General features: G+C 39.8%; 1 protein-coding gene across 1 annotated transcript in view; it reads right to left on the bottom strand.

Annotated features, from left to right (window-relative positions):
- Positions 1 to 23,339, bottom strand: part of LOC101431133 (Fc receptor-like protein 3) — a 118,107-nt gene that overhangs the window by 92,368 nt on the left and 2,400 nt on the right. The window contains 10 exon segments of the mRNA XM_058309298.2: positions 1,168 to 1,203; positions 1,298 to 1,329; positions 3,109 to 3,174; positions 3,407 to 3,492; positions 5,091 to 5,118; positions 17,642 to 17,758; positions 19,275 to 19,553; positions 19,977 to 20,264; positions 21,073 to 21,363; positions 21,606 to 21,869. Of these exon segments, the coding sequence (XP_058165281.1) occupies positions 1,168 to 1,203; positions 1,298 to 1,329; positions 3,109 to 3,174; positions 3,407 to 3,492; positions 5,091 to 5,118; positions 17,642 to 17,758; positions 19,275 to 19,553; positions 19,977 to 20,264; positions 21,073 to 21,363; positions 21,606 to 21,869 (1,487 nt within the window).

Genomic DNA, 23,339 nt, shown 5'->3' on the forward strand with positions numbered 1-23,339 from the left:
TAATAATTGTTGACTATGTTCCTGATGGACTTATAGATTATTCTACATAGTTTAAAAGGACACTAAGTTATTTCTGGGTAGAATTATAATAAATTCAAACCCACAGTTGTCTATTGCCTTCCCATTGATATGGCAAGACAGAGAATCATAAAAAATGGTATATAAAAGAAGTGCTGTGGTGAAAATTCTGGTAGCTGTCTTTGACCATCATTTGATTAGAGACTCTCATTACTTGTTTTTTTTTTTTTTGAAACTTTCTTAGTACAGAGATTGAGGTGGAGTGATAATTATGTATATTTTATATAATGTACACTTAGGTAATGCTATCTATGTGCCAGACATGATCCCAGGCAATTTAAAATACTTATTTAGTCCTCATAGTAATCCTGTGAGTTTAAATGGTTTATCTCCATTTAAAGGTGAGGAGATTGAGGCAAAGAGAGGTTACACAGTTTGCTCAGGACTAGTGGGGTGGAGTTGGGACACCACCCCAGGCGGTTAGCTCCAGAGGTCTTGCTCCTAATCACAATACTATGCCTCCAATCAATGTGAAAATACTTAGCATTTCCAAGAAGACCCAATATCCCTTGTTAATTTGTTTAAATTTGTGTAAATGCAGACATTCTTAATGCCTGAACAATATGGCAAGCTAACTCAGGCTGCTGTTCCTTCCCTCAAACCCAACCCTAAAGTTCTCACATAAAGCAAGAGGGGAATTCAGTTTTGAAACTTTGAGGTACCTGGGGATGCAAAAGATGATTGAATAACCATGTGGGAGGGAAAGAACTTCCCAGAAATGGGTTCTGATCCCATCACCTCAAAATAGGTGAAAGTGAAATCTTGTCTCTTGTTCATTCTTATTTTCTCAGGTCTTTGCACATTAATAGTTTAAGTTATGGTGTCAGAAATAATTTCCTTGCACTGCACCTGGGATGTTGAAGTGGTTCAATAAATATTCAATAAATAAAAGAAAATATTGAAGAAAGAACATGATGAGAACAGAAATTATGATACAATGTGATTTGCCTAGAGTCCCTAAAGCACTTTCTGGCCATGAAATCTTATGAGAGTTGCACATTTTCATGAATTTAATGGCAATTCTTATTACTGGTCTTCCATTGTTCATTCATTGTTCTTAGTCTTCACCTCCGATTCCTCCAAATGTTATGTCTTCTTCACATCAGAGTAGATCACTGAGGAGTCCTGAGAGATACACAGGAGTAAGGATCTAAACAAGCTAGAGAAAGAATATGGTTGAGGGAGGTGAGATGGAGAACTTCCAAGGAGTCTAGCTCACCTCATTCTCCAGAAATGTCCTGTCAGCGTTTGCTGTGGAAAGAAAAAACATACTGAGCTCTCAGCTCCTATTTAGATGCACCTCTCAGACTTTATGTCCCAAGGCACAGAATTACTCTGCCAAGTATGTAGATTTCCATTCTCCTATTGTTCTTCTGTAAACTCTAGCCATTAATGTTGCCCACTCTGATGTTCTCTAAGACACCACTTATCCTCTAAGTCTTTCACCAACACTTACTGTAAACCCTTCCCCTCTCTGATTAGACTTCCATGGATTTACATCCTTTTCGCTTTTCTGACCCTTACAATATCCCACCCAGGCTTACTTTCCTGTCATTCCTCTACGTTTCTGTAGATAACCAACCACTGATGGTTATTGTACACAGAAGGAACTTGAAGGCACAGACATGAGTGGGTGGACCCTGAGTCACACAGCAGTTTTCCACAGAATCTAAGTCTTTCAGAAAAGGCTTCTCAGTGATATTTGCTTCTTTTCCCTACTTCCTAGCTGGGCATAATGGGACTGAATCTCCTTCCCTTCTCCTAACTGAAAATCTCTACCTAGAGGATGCTGGAAGATGAGCATCCACTAGTACAACAAAGATGATTCTTTCTTTTCAATTCTTCTGGGCTGTCACACATAGAGAAGGATGGGAAAATCAGCTGTATATAAGGAGCTGCAGCAGCAACATCCTGGGCAGGCCTGCAGAAGCCCCAGCTCCAGAGGCTGAGAAGAATGTCTGGCTGACCATTGACTAGAAAATTGGTTAGGTTACCAGCAGCCACTGGTTCCCTAGAAGAAAGCCCTGTAGCACAGACCATGTGGTGGTTTGAAGCTGTACACACCCCAGAAAAACATGTTCTTTTAATGAATCCATTCCTGTGGGTGTGAACCCATTGTAAGTAGGACCTTTTGAGGAGGTTACTTCTGTTAAGGTATGCCCAGGCCAATCAGGATGGATCTTAATACTATTACTGGAGTTCTTTATAAGCCAAATAAAATTCAGACAGAAAGTCACTAGAAGCAAGAAACTGAAATTCAACAGAAGCAGGAAGAGGACAGTGAGATTGGGAGAGGCCGCCATGTGCATTGCCATGTGATAGAGGATCGAAGGGCCTTTGCTGGCAGCCAGTCCCAGAAGACCACAGTATTCAGAGGAAAAGCATAACCTTGATGATGCCTCAATTGGGACTTTCTTTTAGCCTCAAAACCATAAGGTATTAAATTCCCATTGTTTAACCTGACCCATCTCATGGTATTTGCTTGAGCAGACCAGGAAACTATAAAGACTAAAGGCAGTTTTCAGGTCTTCAAGGGCACTGGGGCAGCATCTCGAAGGACATGGCTCTGCCCCCTGTGGAACTATCATCTCAGTTCTTGCAAAATTACATGTCAAAGTGAAAATTCTCTAGATGCATCTAGATGCAGTCAGTTACTCTTATCATACCCAAGACAGTAAGTTCTTTGAAAGTACTGCAATGACTCCAACTCAGGGAGTTCCTGACTCAAGCCTTCTCCCTTGACTTTAGATATTCTCACTCTTGCCTGTTTTCCCTGGCTTTCCTCCCTTTGCCTTGTTTCCTAGATTCTCCCTGACTGTCTAGTCCTATCAGAAAGAAGACTCAATAGACTATCTATTTTTTTTTTAATTCAGCTTCTCTACAAGTACTGTCTCCAGATATCTCTTGCTCCCTCCTAGATTCACAATTTCACTGATGTGAGGAAGTTTCTATTGTACATGTGGAACTACAGGATAGCTTCCATTTCCCTGGGAAGAGGCATCTGACAAGAACCAGTTTGCAATTTCTCACCTGAATCATTTGTCCGTTGGATGCTCCAGACCTGGGAATAAATCACAGCCTCACATACAGGATTCACTGGAAGGAGAAGACACGTTCACAGTTACCTATGGCCAAGGACTCAAACAAGGGTTCAAACTCCTTGATAACTCTTCTCCCAATTCCAGCATGATTCTAGGGGAGTTATTATTCATTGGGAGTGACCGAACCCCATGAGCTTGGGGTGGCTAGGAAAGCAGCCAAGGCCTCATTCATCTCATGGTCTTTCCCCCTGCCTCAGTGCCAAGCCCCTTCTACTGGGTAGACTCACCGTTGACATACTCTGGCTGCAGGTCCTCCACCACTGTGAGTGCACTGGGATAGATGTCCTCTGGAGGGTCTGGGCTGGAAGGGCTTCTATGAAAAGTGAACTAACTACATGATAATCCCAAGGACAGTGAGTGAGAACAGAGAAAAGACACTGTGAAGGGAGGATGGTAAGAAGCCAGCCTGGCACCATTCTGCTTGGATACTTTCTTTACTTTTTAAAGGAAGAGGTTGATTTTATTTTAAAGACAAGAACCAATTATATTATTTCCATAAGAAACCCACTTTACATGTATAAACACAGGTTATCATGTAAAGATCTATAAAAAGAAATTTGGAATTGCTGTGTTAACATTAGAAAGATCATATTTTGGAGGAAAGAAAATTACAAGGGATAAAGAGCAATATTTCCATATAATAAAGAGTTCAATTCATCAAGACTATATATATATATATATTTTAAAGATTTATTTATTTATTTATTTCTCTCCCCTACCACCCCCCAGTTGTCTGCTCTCTGTGTCCATTCACTGTATGTTCTTCTGTGACCGCTTCTATCCTTTTCAGCGGCACTGAGAATCTGTGTCTCTTTTTGTTGCATCATCTTGTTGTGTCAGCTCTCCATGTGTGTGGTGCCATTCTTTGGCAGGCTGCACTTTCTTTTGTGCTGAGCGGCTCTCCTTACGGGGTGCACTCCTTGTGTGTGGGGCTCACCTACACGGAGGACACTCCTGCGTGGCAGGGCACTCCTTGCATGCATCAGTGCTGCGCATGGGCCAGCACCACGCGGGTCAAGGAGGCCCTGGGTTTGAACCGCAGACCTCCCATGTGGTAGACGGACGCCCTATCCATTGGGCCAAGTCTGCTTCCCTAGACTATATATTGTTTAATTCAAACTACGTGAAAAAATGTTGCTACTACTGAATGGAAAAACAGAAAAATAAAAAATTTTATTTGTCTATTTCAAAACCCACCCTAAAAAATAACAGAAAGTTGCTTGGGTACTTTTTATTGTCCTCTGTATAGATTGTGGGTGCTCTTTCAGGGAGTTACAAGATGAAACCAGGTTCTCACTAAGGTGGGTAGCCAGAAATAGGTCACATAGTCACAAAGTATTTTCTTAATAGGGCAGGTGCTGTGGTTTGGCAAAAATTTTCTGTTCCTCATCTTTGGTATTTTCAAAATTTATAAATAATACAATATTGTCCTAAGTTAATTTTTCTTCCTCTTACAAACTCTCATAGAACATCCCCTGCATCTTTCTCAGTACTTTATTTCTCCCTCTCTCTTGTATATTCTGTACATATCTTAATTCCCCTTTAAGACAGTATATCCCTTGAGGAAATAAACTCCAATCTATGCATATTTCATCCCTTTTAATAACTAACAAAAACTTGCCCTAATGCATTTTGGATACCCAATAAATAATTTTGAATATATAAATTAGTAAGGTAATTAAAACATATTTGCTACTATTCAAGATAATATCTAAGGCTGGGTGTATCGACCTGACAGTATCCTGACAGCATAAATATAAGGAAGTAGAGAAATGAATAAGTATAATGGAAAGATACCACATAATTCAATAGTTTTGAATTCTATGCACAAATGGAGTAGAAATAAATATTTAAAATTGTGAATAAAGGAGAGTTCTAGAGTTTGCAATTCTGAATATGGAAAGTTCTTACCTGGGGGCATTAGTGACAGAACTTCTCCCTGAAAAGCATATAAAGGAACATTCATTTCAGCAAAGGGTGCTTTATATCTCATGTATACCTTATACATGACTTAATCTTGTGCAATCAGTTGGTAAGATACAAGGTACAGATAGGAATCCAACTGTATTTCATCCAAAGGGCTAACTATTTATTTTAAAACTTTTTGTTAAGTATTCCATCCTCTTTTCCTACTGATTTGAAATTCCCCTTCAAGCAGCAAATCCCACATGCATTGGTCTCTGTTTCTTGGTTTTCTCTTCTGGCCTATCGTCTCTTTGTTTAGTCATGCTGTTTTAGTTATTATAAAATATAATATATTTTCATAGCTAGTGGCACTTATTCCATTTTACTGTTCTTCTTTTATAGACTTAACATGACCATTCTTACTTCTTTAATGTTTTGATATCTGCAACACCCACTTTCTGCAGTAGACTTGGGTTTGGCTTAATGTTGACAATCACAACCCAATAGTTAGCCCTTTGCACCATTTAGCTTTGCAGAGAGATGCAGGGAAAAAACAGTGTATCAGCATGGATGTATCAGGTGTGTCACTAGAGGTAGTTTTCAAAGTGGTCCAGGAGCTCCCCCACTGACAGCTCAGGGTATAAGACTACATTAGAGCATGTAGGGCCCACCCTGGTTCAAAAGACTCATTCTCCATAGAAATCACTACCTTTCATAGCACCATGAACATGTGAGTGTAGCTTCCAAGGGTCACCATGTCAAGGGAAATATACAACGTAAGAGTCACATCACATTCAGAAACATCCCTGCTTGTGCTTCCCACCAAACATTTATTATCCTAATCAGAGTTCTTTCCATTAATGCATAGTGTATTGATCAATCATAAAAAATGTTGTTTGATAACATAGCCAATATTCCAACTTTATCAGGGTTTCCAGTCAACAGTGCTAAAAAGTGAACACAAGCTTGTTTTCCCAAGGAGAAGGAGAAACTTTAGAATTAGTTTATTAGTCTTCAAGGAAAGAAGAATGACCTCAGAATTTTCTATCATGCAAAAGTATCATTCAAGCCTAAAGGTAAGGGACAGACATTATCAAACATGTGGAATCAGTATCTATAATTCTAAAACTCCTTCTTGAAGAAATAATTAAAAAATGAACGTTAGCCTGCTTTCTCAGTGCTCTTGAACAACGGAAATCAATATGTTGGCTCAAAAGAAAAGTTCAAAGATATTCCAAAAAGTAGATATGGTGCAAATAATATTGTCTGATACAACAACACTGTTTGTTCCAATGCAACAAACTGGAAATTCTTAACAAAATAAAGAAAAAAATCTAGATATGACTATCACTTATAAATTTAAGGGAACTAAGTCTTAAACAATTCAATACTATAACAATTTGTAAGAAAAAGTAAAACAAATGAATTAAATATCCAATTTGTTTGAAAAAATTAGACTAATAAAAATAGACGAAGGCAGCTAATAAAAAAATAAAAGCAGAAATTCTAGAATGAGAAAGCAAACCCCATAAATCAAACAAATAATTCTAAGAACGTTAGTTTTTAAAAAAAGATTTATTTATTTATTTATTCCCCCCCACCCCCACCCTGCTGTTTTTGCTGTCTGTATTGTCTTCTCTTCTCATTTTCTTTCCTCTAGGATTCACCAGGATTTGGTCCTGGAGACCTCTGATGTGGAGAGAGATTCCCTGTCAATCGGGCCACCTCATTCCTGGTTTCTGCTGTGCTTCACCTTGACTCTCCTCTTATCTCTCTTTTGATGCGTCATCATCTTGCTGCGTGACTCATTTGCACGGGCACTGGCTTACCACGCGGGATCTTGCACAGGCACTTGCGCAGGCACTGGCTCACCGCAAGGGCACACTTTCTCTTCTTTTTCACCAGGACACCCCATGGATCGAACCCGGGTCCTTTGTACAGTAGGCAGAAGCTCTATCACTTGAGCCACATCCACTTTCCTAGCTTTTTTTTTTTAAATCAAAAGAATAAACAATTTGCTATATTATTTAGGGAGAAAAAAGGAGAAAGCACGGAGAAATACCCAGAGACACATGGGAGGTTAAAAGCATCACGAGAAACCACTTTGCCCAACTCTAAGTAAGTTAGTTTGGAATCCTGGATAAATAGATGATTTGTCTTCATATTTCAGCTAAAATTAAAACCAAAAAAGTTTCATTTAACATTATTAGATGTATCCATCATACATCTACTAAAACTCGAGTCACTGTAGCTACTTAGGGAACCGGGCTAATGAGGCTGCCCCATGTTCAGATGCCATCATCTCAGCAAGTGCTTCCACTATAATCAGCACTTGGGAAGAGGACCTGGAAGATCAAGGCTTGACTCTTAAATGCTTCCACGAGGAAATGACACACCCCACTTCTGCTAACATTTCAGACACATTGAACTTCAAGGAGACAAAAATGCAAACTTCCCATGCGCCCAAAAGCAAAGAACTAGAGATAAGTGAACATTAGCAATATCTCTCACAAGATTAATTACAAGAGCAGAAATAGGGAAAGCTGTTTGAAGAATTGCTTCTTCAAGGCGGCGGACTTGGCCCAGTGGTTAGGGTGTCCATCTACCACATGGGAGGTCTGCGGTTCAAACCCCGGGCCTCCTTGACCCGTGTGGAGCTGGCCCATGCGCAGTGCTGATGCGCGCAAGGAGTGCCCTGCCATGCAGGGGTGTCCCCCGCGTAGCCCCGTAAGGAGAGCCACCCAGCGTGAAAGAAAGTGCAGCCTGCCCAGGAATGGTCCCACACATACGGAGAGCTGACACAACAAGAGGACGCAACAAAAAGAAACACAGATTCCCGTGCCGCTGACAACAACAAAAGCAGACAAAGACACAGCAAATAGACACAGAGAACAGACAACTGGGGTGGCCAGGGGGAATAAATAAATAAATCTTTAAAAATAATAATAATAATTGCTCCTTCAAAACCCTACCTGGGACAGACCATTTCACTGGGGAGTTCCATAAAATCCTTACAGAACAGGAAATTATATTGCCATGTAAAGTAATTAAGAACATATTAAAAGGAGGAGAAATTTGAACTTATTGTGAAGATAGAATAACATTGAGTGCAAACCCCTACAAAAAGCACAACAGAAAACCAGGCAAACCCTAAACATAAATATTGATGCAAATATTTTCAATGAAATGTTAGCTTATATTAAAAGAATGCAACATAAAAATTGGACTTTTATCCAGAATACAAAGATTAGTCAATATTAGGTATTATAGTAAAATAATTCACTGATTTGATGGATGGAAAAACTGATATATTATATTATATGATATATGATTATCTCCACTTGTACTAACAAGATATTTAGCAAAAATTGTATTCCTGAAGGATAGTCTTAAAAAAATAGAACTTTATTAAAAGAAGTATTTGAGGATATCATATAGTAATCAAACAGTAGAAGAATTTCACTTAAAATAAAGACAAGAATATCCACTCAACTACTATTATTTTAAAATATACTGAAAGCCCTGGAAAATGTAATTTAACACAAAAAATAATTTGCATAAAAATTGGAAAGGAGAAAGTAAATGTTTTAGTGTTTTGTATTTACTTCTCCTCTTGAAAAAATCAATATAATGCAAAAAATGAAAGAATTCATCAAAGTGAATGGATTCAAAGTCACATAAATAAATATCTTCTTTTTTTGCATATATACTTTTTTTTTCAAGTACTGCAACTGGGGATTGAACCTGGAACTTCGTATGTGGGAGGCCAGTGCTCAACCAGTGAGCCACATTGGCTCCCCTGAGTTGGTCTTTTTTTCTGTTTCCTTGTTGTTTGTTTTTGTTTCTCTCTAGGAGACAGTGAAACCAAACCTGGGTCCTCCCGTGTGGGAGGCAGGTGCTCAACTGCTTGAGCCACAGCCTCTTCCTGCATACATACTTCTTATCAATTAGAATCTATAAGGAAAGAAAAACAATTTCTAATAATGTTAAATAAGACTTGTTTTGCTTTCATTTTGTCTGAAGCATGAAGACAGTACATTACAATTACGTCCACATTTCAAAGTGAGACAATAAAAACTACCTGAGCAGTAAATACAAAAAAAAGGCCCAAGGCTAGTTTTGTGATCCTTAGCTGACCACTTTTCTGTGTAAGAGGTTGGCAAAGCTGCCAAAAGAGAACTGGAAATAGGAGAATTTATTTGAAGAGAGTAGTCACTGTGCTTGGAACTGGAGAGCTGGCAATGCACGCCTTGGTGGGGAGCTGCGCATGGAGGATACTGCCTAAGGGGTCTCAAGGAGAGAGTCTGCAGCCAACTGCCTGAGGCAGCAGGACAGGGACAGCAAAAGCCAAAGCAAGAGCGGCACATGTGCAGATGCGGACAAGATCGCGGGAATGTTTCCTGCTGACCACGTGTAAGCCGTGGAAGAGAAGATGGCTTGGAGCAATTTCAAAATCTGGCCAAAGGGGTCTCAAGGTGGAAAGAGGACCATCAGATTCTCAAGAACTGAAACCTTGTGTCCAGCTGAAGAAAAATGAATCACCTGCATTAGAGGAAGTGCAGTCAAGTATTCCCAGTTGGAAGGCCCCTAAAATAGGAGTCAGCTTTCTTCATCCTGTCAAATCCGGAGAGTCAGTTTTAACTGCCGACCACAGCAGGAAGAAATCAGAGCCAACCATGGAGGCTTCAAAAGCAGAAGCAAGTGGAGGAAACAGAGAAACATCTGACCATGGCCCCTTTGACACCGCAGAAGACCAGCCTGAGCAGGGCTGACTGGGGCAAGCGGAGGTAGGAGGAGGAGGAGTTTAGCTTAGAATGAGATTCAGAGTTGTTGTTTTTTAACATTTTATTTTTCTTTATTTCTAAAGGAGCTTTAGTTTACATAAACATTACATAGAAAATAATGGGGATTCCCATATACTCCACCTCCTACCCCTCCCACACCTTCCCCTATTAACATCTTCCATTAGTGTGGTACATTTTTTACAACTGACGCATTAATCACTCTTTGGGGAAACTACGTTTTTGTTTTTGTTGCTTTCGTTGTTCTACCTGTTTAAAATTATCTAAGAATAAGCAGATAGACTATGGGTCTGCCTGAGATTTCTTCCAGGGGCAAGAAAAATGCAAGCTCACAGCATGAGTGTGAATGAGCAATGGGAAGAAGGAGATAAATAATTGGGTTGTAAGCTTGCACACTAAGAGTCCCCTTGTTCACAATCGATTACAATAGAAATAAATAAAAACAAACAGTAAATATCTTAGGACTAAACTTAATAAGAAATGGGGATGGCTTATATATAGAAAACTCTAGAATACTATTACCCAAAATATACATAAAGAAAATGAAAACATGCCCCAGAGAGGGATAGTCCACATCAAAAGGTGTCAATTCTTCTTTAATTAATCTTAAAATTTCATAGGAGCCTGATAAATGTACTAATTTTTTTGAAAGAAGCTCATTATATTGTTTGTAGAGAAAAATAAATAAACAATAACATCCAAAAAAGTTCTGGGAGAAAAACACAGTCATAATATGGAGTAAGCTCAATGAAGGAAAAAATATTATAAAGTTAAAGCATGCAAGTCAAAGAAATGAGCATCTAAATTACTAGATATTTGGTATATTATAAAGGTATCACTATATTGAAGAAAAGATTAAATTGTTAAATACATGGTATAACAGTAGGAATCTGAAAAGAAAAAAGGAAAAACTTTGTTTCTGATCACAGTATTTACTCAAAATTAATTTCTTGGTAGATCAAAAATTCTTCACTAAGAAGAATACCAAGAATCCAATAGAAAAATGGTGAAATAACATGAACAGAGAGCTCACAGGAAAGAAAGAAACACAAACTAAAACTAAATAGGGAGCAGATGTGGCTCAAGCAGTTGAGTGCCTGCCTCCCACATGGGAGGTTCCTGGTTTGGTTCCTGGTGCCTTCTAGAAAGAAACAAAAGCAAACAATAAGTAAACAAATGAAAAAACCAACTCATGGGAGTGATATGACTCAGTGGTTGAATGCCAGCCTCCCATATATGAGGTCCCGGGTTCAATTCCTGGTCCTGGTACCTCCAAAAAAAAAAAAAAGAAAGAAAAGAAAAACTAAATAAAATATTGTATGTACATGCAGTGGAATATTTATAAGCCACAAAAAGGAATGAAGTCTTGATACAGGCAACAACATGGATGAATCTTGAAGACATTGCGTTGTATGAAATAGGTCAGACACAAAAGGATAAATAGTGTATGTTCTCACTGATCTAAAACAATTAGAATAAGCAAATTCATAGAGTCAGTCTCTAGAATATAGGTTATCAGGAGATGAGGTGGGGATAGGGCATGGGAAGATTAGGTTAAAATGTACAGGGCTCCTATCTGACATGATGGAAAAGTTTTGGTAATGGTTGGTGGTAATGGTAGCACAATATTGCGAATGTAACTAAAAGCACTGAAATATACATCTGAATGTGATTAAAAAGGGAAAGTTTAGATTGTATATATGGCAAAAGAATAAATTTTTTAAAACGTATTAAACTGCACTACATTAACAATGGACTTTAGTGAATAGCACAATTACAATAAAAATGTGCTATCATGGATTGCATCAAATATTCTGCACCAATGCAAGGTGTTGGTGGTGGGGTGGTATATGAGAATCCTGCATTTTATGCATGATTGTTCCGTAAACCCAAAACTTTTATAATAAAGAAAAAAAATCCTAACATTTCTCAAATAACAGGCAGCTAATGATCAAAAACTGATAGCATGCTATGTAACTATTATGAAACAGAAACTTACATAGCTTTGTGAGAGTATCATCTAGTAGAACCAGTATGAATGAACCTTGGCAGTCAACATATATACTGTAAAGACAATGTGATATTGGAGAGTAAGAATGGATATATAGACCAGTGGAAAAGAATAAAGAGTCCAGAAATAAACCTCACGAATGTGGTCAATTGATTTTAGACACAAGTACACAAGCAAGTTAATGGAGAGATCATAGTTTTTCCAACAATTGAAACTGGAAAAGTGGACATCAATATGAAAAAATGTAATAAAAACCTAGATCCATACTGCATTCTCTGTAAAATATTAACTCAAAATGGATTATAGACCTAACTATAAAATGCAAAACTATAAAATTTCTAGAACGAAATATGGGAGAAAATCTTTGTGTCCTACGTATGACACCAAAAGCACCATCATAAAAGAACAAATTGATACATTATACCTCACCATGAATCTCTTCACTTTCCTAGAAATATAAATGCTATCAAAGGGATTGCAGCACAGTCTCAAATCATTTTCTCATCTGAAATTGGACTGAGGGAATCATGGGATTGTTACAGCCCCCAGGTACCCAATAGTTACAAACATAAAACCCCTCAGGACAAAGAAAACATTTTCTAGACCACACTTTTTTTTTCAAAAAAATTCACCTGCAATATCTAATACCCAATTTAAAAAATAAGCAGGAACAGGAAGAGATAAGAGTATATGTTTGAAAGCAAAAAGAAAAAGAAACAATAGACAGATGTACAGAGGATCTACATAATGGAGAAGATATTAACTATGCCCAGTATGTTCATGGAAATAAAAGACATGGCTGAGAGTGTCAGTAGAAAAACGTAAACCATGAAAACAACAAAGCAAATGGAAATGACAGAATTGAAAAAAATATATAAAATAAATGAAATTAAGAATGGTGGGGTTAACAGCAGTTTAGACATAGCTGTAAAGTTAATTCTTGAATTGAAAGTTAGGTGACAAGAAAATATTCCAAATAAAACATGGAGTGAAAAACGAATGAAAAACATAGAAGAGAGCATAAGAGATGAAGGAAGTGCATGAGACAATCTAGTGTATATGCAGTTGGAATTTGAGATAAAAGGGAAAGGAAAAAGAACAGATGTAATAGTTAAAGAGATGATGGCAAATAACTTGCCAAAACTGAAGAAAGGTTCAAGAATTTCTAGGAATAGCCAGAAGTAATTCTTTTAACCAAACAGAACTACTGGATTTGAAAACCAAATAACTGAAATTAAAAATTCCCAGGATGGTTTCAGCTGCAGATTGGAGCTGGCAGAAGAAAGAATAGGAAAGCGCAAAGAATAGACAATTGAAATGAGTCAGGCTGAGCAACAGAAAGAAAAAAGAATTATAAAAAGCAGAGACCTCTAGGACACCATCAAGCTTATCAAGCATATTATGGGATTCCCAGAATCAGAAAAAAAGAGAAAGGAGCAGAAGGAATATTCAATGAAGTAATGACAGAGAACTCCCTAAAACTAAATGTAAACAAACCCAAAGTAAGCAGAAGGAAGGAAATAATGGACGGTTCAGTGGAAATAAATGAAATAGAGAAAACAACAGCAATAGAATCAACAAAAATCAAAAGTTCGTTCTTTGAGAGGATCGATAAAATTGACAAACATTTAGCTAGACTAACAAAATTCGAAAAAGAGAAAACAAACAATGAAAATCAGAAAGGGGGGGAGCACAACTACCGATTCCACTGAAATAAAAAGAACTGTAAGGAGAGCCACCCAGGGCGAAAAAAGTGCAGCCTGCTCAGGAGTGGTGCCACACACATGGAGAGCTGATGCAGCAAGATGACACAACAAAAAGAGACACAGATTCCTGGTGCCGCTGACAAGAATACAAGCGGACACAGAACACACAGTGAATGGACACAGAGCAAACAACTGAGGGAGGGAGGGTCAGGGAAGAAGAAAGAAATAAATAAAAAAAATTTTTAATTATAAAAAAAGAACTGTCAGGATACTATGAATAACTGTACACCAGTAAGTTAGATAACTTAGATGAAATGGGCAAATTCTTAGAAATACACGAATTAGCTCATTGACTAAAGAAGAAATAGAAGATCTCAAAAAACCAAAATACTAGTAAAGAGAATCAATCATCAAAAAAAATCCCTGCCCCCCAAAATAAAAATCCAGGACCAGATGGCTTCTCAGAGGGATTTTACCAATCATTCCATGAAGAATTAATATCAATACTGCTCAAACTCTTCCCCCCCTCAAAAAAAAAAAAAAGAGAGAGAAGAGGAGGAAACCCTCTCTAATTCATTCTATGAGGCCAAATCACCCTTATTCCAAAGTCAGCTAAAGGTACCACATGATAAGAGAGTTACAGACCAGTGTCTCATAAATATAGATACAAAAATCCTCAGCAAAATACTAGCAAACCAAATCCAACAGCACATTATAAGAATTATACATAATAATCATGTGGGATTCACTCCTGGTATGCAAGGGTGGCTCAACGTAAGACAATTCATTAATGGAATATATCACATTAACAAAGTGAAGGAAAAATGCCACAAGATCATCTCAATTGATGCGGAGAAGACATTTGACAAAATCCGGTATTCATCAATGATAAAAACACATAGAAAACTAGGGATAGAAGGAAACTCTCTCAACATGATAAAGGGCATATATGAAAAACCTACAGCTAACATGCTACTTAATCACGGACTGAAAGTTTTCCTTCTAAGATCAGAAGCAAGGCAAGGATGCCCACTGTCATCACTGCTATTCAACATTGTACTGGAAGTTCTAACCAGAGCAAGAGAAAGAAATAAAAGGCATCCAAATTGGAAAGGAAGATGTTAACTTCCCCTGCTTGCAGATGACATGATCCTATATACAGAAAATCCTGAAAAATCTTCAATAAAGCTTCTAGAGATAATAAATCAATTCAGCAGAATACGTGATCATCACCCAAAAATCAGTAGTGTTCCTATATATATGCAGTGAACAATCAGAATAAAAAATTCAAAAAAAAATTCCATTTGCAAAGGCAACTAAAAGATTCAAATACCTGGGAATAAATCCAACCAAGGATATAAAGGAATTGTACACAGAAAACTCCAAAACATGGGTAAAAATAAACTCTAAAACATTGGTAAAAGAAATCAAGGAAGACCTAAACAATGGAAGGACATTCTGTATTCATGGATTGGAAGACTACATATTGTTAAGGGGCCAATTCTAACCAAACTGATTTATAGATTCAATGCAATCCCAATCAAAACTTTCTTTGCAGAAATGGAAAAGCCAACCATCAAGTTTATATGGAAGAGTAAAGGGCTCCAAATAGCCAAAGCCATCTTTAAAAAGAAGAGTGGATTTGGAGGACTCACATTTCCTAATCTTAAAACTTATTACAAAGCCACAGTAATCAAAACGGCATGATACTGTCACAAGGACAGACCTATCGAACAATGGAATTCAATTGAGAACCCAGAAATAAACCATCACATTTATGCCCAATTGATTTTTGACAAGCAGACAAAGATCACTCAATTGGGAAATAATAGTCTCTTCAATAAATAGTACTGGAAAAACTGGGTCTCCATTTGCAAAAGAAGAAAAGGGTACCCTTACCTCATGCCTTATATAAAAACCAACTGTGAATGATCAAAGACCTAAATATAAGAGCCAGACTACCAAGCTCCTAGAAGATAACATTGGGAATCATCTTCAAGACTTTCTGTTAAGAATTGATTACTTAGACTTTACACCAGAAACACGAGCAGCAAAAGAAAAAATAGATAAATGGGACTTCATCAGAATTTAAAACATTTGTGCCTTAAAGGGCTTTATCATCAAAGTAAAATGACAATCTACACAAGGGAGAAAGGATTCGAAAACTATATATCCAATAAAGATTTAATAAGCCGAATATATAAATAAATCATTCAACTTAATAATAAAAGGACAAACAACCCAATTAAATAATGGGCAGAAGAGCTGAATAGACATCTCTCCAAAGAAGATATACAAATCACCAGAAAGTATCTGGAAATATGTGCAACATCATTAGCCTTCAGAGAAACGCAAATCAAAACCACAAAAAGATACCATTTCTCACCCACTAGTATGGCTACTAGTCTTAAAGTTACTTGTGTTGGAGAGGATGTGGACAAATAGGAGCACTCATTCATTGCTGGTGGAAGTCTAAAATGGTGCAGCTTCTGAGGAAGACAGTTTGGTGGTTCCTCAGAAAGTTAAGCATCAAATTACCATATGACCCAACTGTATTAGTCAGTCAAAGAGATGCTGATGCAAAGTACCAGAAAATCTGTTGGCTTTTATAGAAGGTATTTACGTGGAGTAAAAGCTTATAGTTACAAGGCCCTAAAGAATCCAACTCAAGGTTGATTTCTCACCTAAAGTCATTTGCCATGGGTTGTAGCAAGATGGCAGGTGATGTCTGTGAGGGTTCAGCCTTCCTCTCTCCTTTCGAGGCCCCATGAGCCCAGCTTCTTCCAATCTCAGCAGTAGGCTGGCTAGGGTTCAGTGTTCTATTCTCTTCAGCAGCAAACTGTCAGATGAATGGCTCATCTCTCTTCCCAGGGCTGCAGGATCCGTTTTCTCATCTTCTATGACTATGTAGCTCTCTCTTCCTCTGTGTATCTTTCTCTGTGTTCTCCTTGAATGAATGTCCATTTAGATAGCCCACCAAGGGGGCAGGGACTCAACCCTGAGTCTCCCTAATGATGTAGTCGAATCAAAGCTCTAATCTTGATTTAACCAAGTAAAAGTAAAACCTTTGAATTTAATACAATCAAAGGGTATCATGCTCAGAAGAACAGACCAGTTTACAGACATAATCAATATCCCTTTTTGGAATTCATAAATAACAACAAACTGCTTCACTGATAATCCCACACTGAGGTATACACCCAAAATAATTGAAAGCAAGGACTCAAACAGATATTTGCATGCTGATGTTTATAGCAGCATTATTCACAACTGCCAAAAGATGAAAGCAATCCAAGTGTCCATCACTCAATGAATGGGTAAACAAAATATGGTGTAGTCACACCATGGAATATTATTCAGCCAGAAAAAGGAGTGAAGTTCTGATACACGTGACAACATAGAGGAAACTCGAAGTCCTCATGTTGTGTAAAAATAAGCCAGACACAAAAGGATAAATATTGTATGATCTCACTGACAATAAATAATTAAAATATCAAACTCATAGTGTCAGAATCTACAATACAGGTTCCAATGGATGGTGGGGATAGGGAATGGGGATAGGGGATAGGGATCTAAGGCTTAAAATGTACAGAATTCTGTTTGGTATGATGGCAATGTTTTGGCAATGGAATTTGGTGAGAGAGGCACAGTGTTGTGAACATAACTGACAGCCCTAAAATGTATATCTGAATGTGTTTTGGCAAGTGAGAGCTAGGTTATATATATGGTTAAAGTATAAAAAATTTTTTTTAATTAAGTAATATTTAATAGTTATGCTTTTTAATTTAAAAGTCCAGCATGGACACTTTTAATTTAGTTAAAATGGTTTTTAATCAAACTGATTACTCCCAGGGAAAAATGACATATTTTAAGATTGGAATTATGGTAATGTTGCCTGCAGGGTGGAAGCTTTCAGAATTGAGATGCATAGGAAGAAATTATTGGCGTTTTGGAAGGTTTTCTTTGCCAATCCAATCTATACTGGTTATGGAAAAGTTCATAGCAATAAAGGGGAAACATCAATTAGTAGATACTAACCTGATGTCTTGTGGAACCAGCAATAAAGCAGCAGAGCAACAGCAATGGAACCAAGGATACTAAACAGCCCCCCAAGAACTCTGGCTGTGGCATGGCCTCTTCTGTAGCCATCAGATCCTGAGGAAAGAAGCCAGTGCCTCAGCCTTAGAGAATAAAAGCTTGGGTCCTGGGATCTTTGTAGATACTGTGCAAGAATAGTAAATAAAAATTCACTTAAATATAGTCTCTACTTTTTAAGTTACTATGGGCAGAAGAGAAGCAACCAGACAGTGAGAAGACACTTTCTCCCTCCCCACCTACAGGGGACATCACCTAGGACACCATTTACCTTTTGAAACCCTATTATGGTATCCCTAAAGACTGACCGGAGAGGAGCCCTGCAGAGATCAGCTGTGGGCGTCTGGGTGGCTGCTGATGTTGCCATCCAGGGCCACAGCTCTCGCCGTCCGAACGGTTTGCTGTGGCGCTTGAGGCTACAAGCCCAAGTATTTTCAGCTCAAGAAGAGGTTCTAGTATAAAACTATTGTGACTAGTAATAGAAGAAATTGTAGCATTGACATGGAGAAAATGGCCACAGTAATTGCTGAGGGCAGGGAGAGGGAAGAAGAGATGTGGTGTGGGGGCATTTTGGGGACCTTGAGTTGTCCTAAAAGATATTGCAGGATCAGATGCTGGACCTTATATATCCTGCTATAACCCACTGAATGTACTGGGGGAGAGTGTAAACTACAGGGTAAACTTATCTATGTGGGGCAGCAGTGCTCCAAAATGTGTTCACCGAGTGTGATGAGTGTGCCACAGTGATGCAGGAGGTTGTTGGTGTGGGAGGAGTGGGGGGTGGGGGTGGGGGATATACGGGAACCTCTTATATTTTTTAATGTAACTTTTTTGTGTGATGTATGTATCTTCGAAAAATAAAATTTACAAAAATGATGGGGTGGGGTATATGGGAACTTATGTTTTTTATGTTTTTTTAATGTAACGTTCATTGTGATCTGAGGTTAGATGAGTTCCCCGGCTGCCTAGACCTTAGTGGTGAGGGGACCCCCCAGACCACCGGTTTCTTTGAAGTGATGGTGGCAGGGAAGTTGGTTCACTCCAAGAAGAGAGATGATGGCTTTGTGTACACGAAGAACAAGTCACTGAGGCTGGTAGCTGCCATCAAAGCTGCCTCGGCTCAGGGGTAGATGGCCCCGAAGGCCGAGTCCAGCACCCTCGGCCCAGCCACCCTTGGCAGATGCTTCATGAGGAGAAGGACTGAAATAAGCGTGGATGCCTGGTCTTTCCCTGATGCTCCTGCAGCTGCCAGATGGGCAGAGGTCGATGCCCCCGGTCTTTGCCTGTGTGTGTGTCCTGGAAATCTGTTTACACCTGCTGCCCTCCTGACCCCCCACTTTTGCCGTCTCCCTGAACTCTCATGTCTCTCTGTGCTGTTCCCCCCCTCCCCAGAGTGTTTATCCCCTGGAGCATGCTGGGACCAGGTAGGAAGGTCAGGATGAGCGGGTGAGTGACTGTCTCAGATTACAACAAGAGTTCATAACTCAATAGACGTGGGGGAATTAAACAACAACAAAAAGACTGGTTGGACGGACGCTGATCGTAAGGCTTCTGAGTCCAGGTACCACCGATCTACCTGTGATGTTGAGTGGCACGGCCTCACTGTGCTGGGCCCCCAGTCCATTGTCAGCCTCACAGGAGTAGTTTCCAGAATGTTCTGCAGTCAGGGAGAGGTTGAAGGACGCTCCTCCTCCAGAGGGGGCCGAGCTGTTTTCCAGGGTGACGTCCTCATGGTAAAACCGGTACAGGATCGGGGGGGACCCTCTCTGGGCCTCACAGTGAAGCTCCACCACGTCCCCCACCACAGGCTGGGCCCTGGGAGCCCCGAGGGTGAGGACAGGGCGAGACACTGGAACTGACAGAGACAGTGTGGCAGTGAGAGAGGATTTTAGTTGCTGCAGTAAACTCAGAAACCCCACACTATGCGGAGGTTCTCCGCATAGAGCCGAGCCCTTTAGTCGTCCTGCATTCCTTCCGTATTTACATCCCCACTAGAACAATCAGAGGTAATATTCTCAGTGTTTTAGAAATCTAAGGGAGTATCAATTCTGGGGCATTACCTAAAGGTCTGGTCTTTTGTTGTTATCTAATTTTTTCTTATGCCGATCCAGCCCTTTTTATGTTTCCCTTCACAAAATGTCAGCAGTTTAACGTGCAAGGGTAACCCATTCTCAAATTTATGCTCGTTCTATATAGCACGGATTCCTGCAAACTCTTGGAATTTCCCACAACCTCAGTTTTGGAAATTCTGCCTGAAACGAACGAGAGCGGAACGCACTTTTCACAAGGATATTCACCACGTTGCTCTGGATGGGATCACGACCGTTGTCAGCTCTGCAGTAATAGTTCCCGGCGTCACTCTCCTTCACAGCCAGGATCTCCAACTCTGCTGACAGGGAATGCCGGATCTTCTGTCCCAGACTGGTTCCTGTGGCCTCTTTGTGCCAGGAGAATGTGATGTCTCCTGTGCCCTCAGCCACTGAGCAGATAAGGACCAGCTTCCCTCCTTCAATCACCTGCCCCTCAGGAGCCTGGGTCTCTAAACTTACATTAGAGACAGAGACTCCTGGATGGATATAAGATAACATGTGAGAACCCTGACTATGGAAGACAACAGGAAAAAGATTTGACTCTCTATTTCAGGGAGTGGGAATATGGGTTGTACATGGAAACCCTCATAAATATTCCTACAGACATATTGAATTTATTATAATTTTCATTAAATACTTTCATGCCCTAGCCCTGATCCTGGCTAATTTCATCGATAGAAGTCACTAAAGAATTTGTGATGGTTCTATTCCACAAGACAGAAAACATTTTTTTTTTTTTTGGATGTCACTCTGCAGGCAAATGTCTTTTGTGCAAAATGAAGAGGGACACTGGTTGCATCAGCTGTACCTTGGAAAAGACATTCCTAATAACAAGCCCAACAACAATTGCCCATTATTGTCTCAATACAAATTTCAATTCCTCTACCCCAAAACCTCCTCTGACCACTACAGTTCACTCTGATCTGTTTTCCCTGATGCCTCACTCAGTCCCACACACATTGCCTTTGAAAAAGTCAATGTGTGTTGTGATCCCTGTAGATCAGCCACATGGAGGCAGAGACCTTACTAAGTGCCAGGCACAGTCAGCAGTCAGTGAATATTTGATTATTTGACTGATAAAGAAAAGAAAGAAAGTTTGCAGGGAACTTAATCTATTTTTTATTCTTATGAAGAGTGGCATCAAGAGCAATTTGGAGAACTTCTCCAGCCTAGTTCTCACTTTCCACAAGGACAGAAGTTGCAAAAAGAAACAAAAGACTAGCAGAACAGGCTGCAGCTGCACCACTCCTTTTTTCCCCAAGGCTTAGCCCTACTGATACTTACTCTGCACATGAATCTGGGATCGGAGGCTTTGTTTTCTGATCCTATGTGTCCCTGCCACTGCCTCTGCCTCGCACCAGAAAGACTCTGAGTCTTTGCTCCATCTGGTAGGGATCTGGAGCTCTGGAAACCTGCTCCAGCCTGGATCCAAGACTTGGCCATCTTTGAAGAAGCAGAACTGGAGCTGAACATGTGGCCTCTGCGGAGTGAGCTGGGTCTCACAGGTCAGGGTGACTGGGCTCCCCTCTGTGGGCCGGGAGGAGCTGGTTCTTAGCATAGGTTGTGGAAACAGCTCTAAAAGAAGGATCACAACAGTCCCCAGAGTCATGAGAATCAGGGTTCCTGAAGCAATCCCAGTAAACAAGACACTCAGAACCAGACCCATGTCTCCCATCACATCTCCCTTGCATGGTCAAACCACAAGCATTCCAGTCCATGCTTGGCCCATGGGCAGCTTTCATTTACCAGGCACCCACCCTGCTCTGCTACCACAGGCTCTTGCCCAGCTCCAGTCCCCACAGGAGTAAAAATTCTACCTTGGACTATAATGTTTACTGTGTTTGAAGTTTCTTTCCATGTACGAAAAATATTTTTCCCAGTAGCAATACAGTAATACTGGCCACTGTCATGCAAACCCGCCCTCTGGATAGGGAAGCTTGAGACTTTATTTGAAATAAACAACTTTATTCCATTCTTGTAGTAAGACATGGTCTTTATGTCCTCATCCTCTTCTCCCCTGCATCTCAGAATCACTCTGTCTCCTTCAAAAACAGTAGAAGGGGCCAGAAGTGTCAGCCAGCCTGCAAAAGGGAAACTGGATTTACCATTTCTGCAGAGAACCCAAGTGTCTGATTTGCTCCCTTGCTCTTGGGTAATGAGCTCTACCAGGAGATGGTATCAGATGCAGCCCCTACATGTTTAGACAAGTTGGTGGCTCCAACCTATGCTTAATTACTAAAGGCTGCATCCCATTTTTCCCAAGTAGAAAGGGAAAGGTAACCAAAACTTTTTATATGGATGAAGGAATTGTCTACTAAAACTCCTTCTCCTTAGATCTAGCCACTAATGGCATCATGCCAGTAGTCATCTTCCTGTAAAGGTTGTAGTGACTCACTCCGGAGAGACCACCCCAATCAACCGAGACTGTGCTGGAGCAGTAGCCTGATTTCCATTTATGGTCAGAAGCCACAGAAGCATTGACTGAGATTTCCTCGAATTTCTACCCTGACAAGAAGTAAAATGATGGGTATCCCAGGTTGAGGCTCAGGGAACTTATTTGGGTGAGAATGAATACAAGAGGTGAGATAAGTTCCCAGCCAGGGCTCTGTAGGTGTCCCTGGACCATCTCACCATGAAAGGTGAGAGAGGGATCTGCTTATCCCAGCACAGCTCCTTAGGGCCAAGAAGTCCTTTCCCACTTCATGGTTAGCACTAAACAAACAAGAGATCAGTTCTCACTTTCTTTAGATTTAGTCTTGAATTCATATGGAGATCCTGTATGTAGAGTAAAATATTTTTCTCATTTACTTCCTTGACTGAGCACAGCATTAAATCAAAAAGAGAGGAAATTAGTTTTTTTTTCACACAACTTTAGAAAATAACATATGTATGAAAACATTCAGAACTAAATAACAGGTCTAGAGCAGGTGTTAGTAAATGCTGGCCTGTGAGATGATCAGCCACCTGTTTCTGTAAATAAAATATTATTGGAGTACAGAGGCACCGGTTCATTTACATATGGCCAATAGTAAATTCATGCTACAAGGACAGAGTTGAGTAATTACGACAAAGACCCATAAAGGCTAAAATATGAACTATGTGAACTTTCACCAAAAAATTTGCTGACCCCTGATCTAGAGCTAGAAGCAATGACCAAATTTTTAGTGCTTGGATGTTCCTCTAAGAATAACTGTTTTCAGAGCTGTGAGGATGTTAAACCAGAAAATACTGAGACGGATAGTATTGAGTCCTATGGCCAAGAAAACGAATTCTCCCAAATCAACTTCTGTCCAGTCTGCGTGTCCTCTTTCAGATGTCATTTCCCTCCTTATCCCTGGGGCTTTGTGCAAAGAAACAAACACCTGTGGCCTTGAGGAGGCTGTGTGGGGCAGGGCCTGCTCAGCCAGCCGAGCAGGCAGAGACTGCGAGGCCTCAGATCAGCTTAGCCCTTGGGAGTAACGTCATTTGAATATGTCCACAGACCTTCTAGGGCTGCCCCTTCAGGATCTGTGGTGGTCGGTGACTGTTATACCAGAGAGAGTAGAACAAAG

This window comes from Dasypus novemcinctus, chromosome 13 (assembly GCF_030445035.2).
Source record: "Dasypus novemcinctus isolate mDasNov1 chromosome 13, mDasNov1.1.hap2, whole genome shotgun sequence".
Taxonomy (NCBI): Eukaryota; Metazoa; Chordata; class Mammalia; order Cingulata; family Dasypodidae; genus Dasypus; species Dasypus novemcinctus.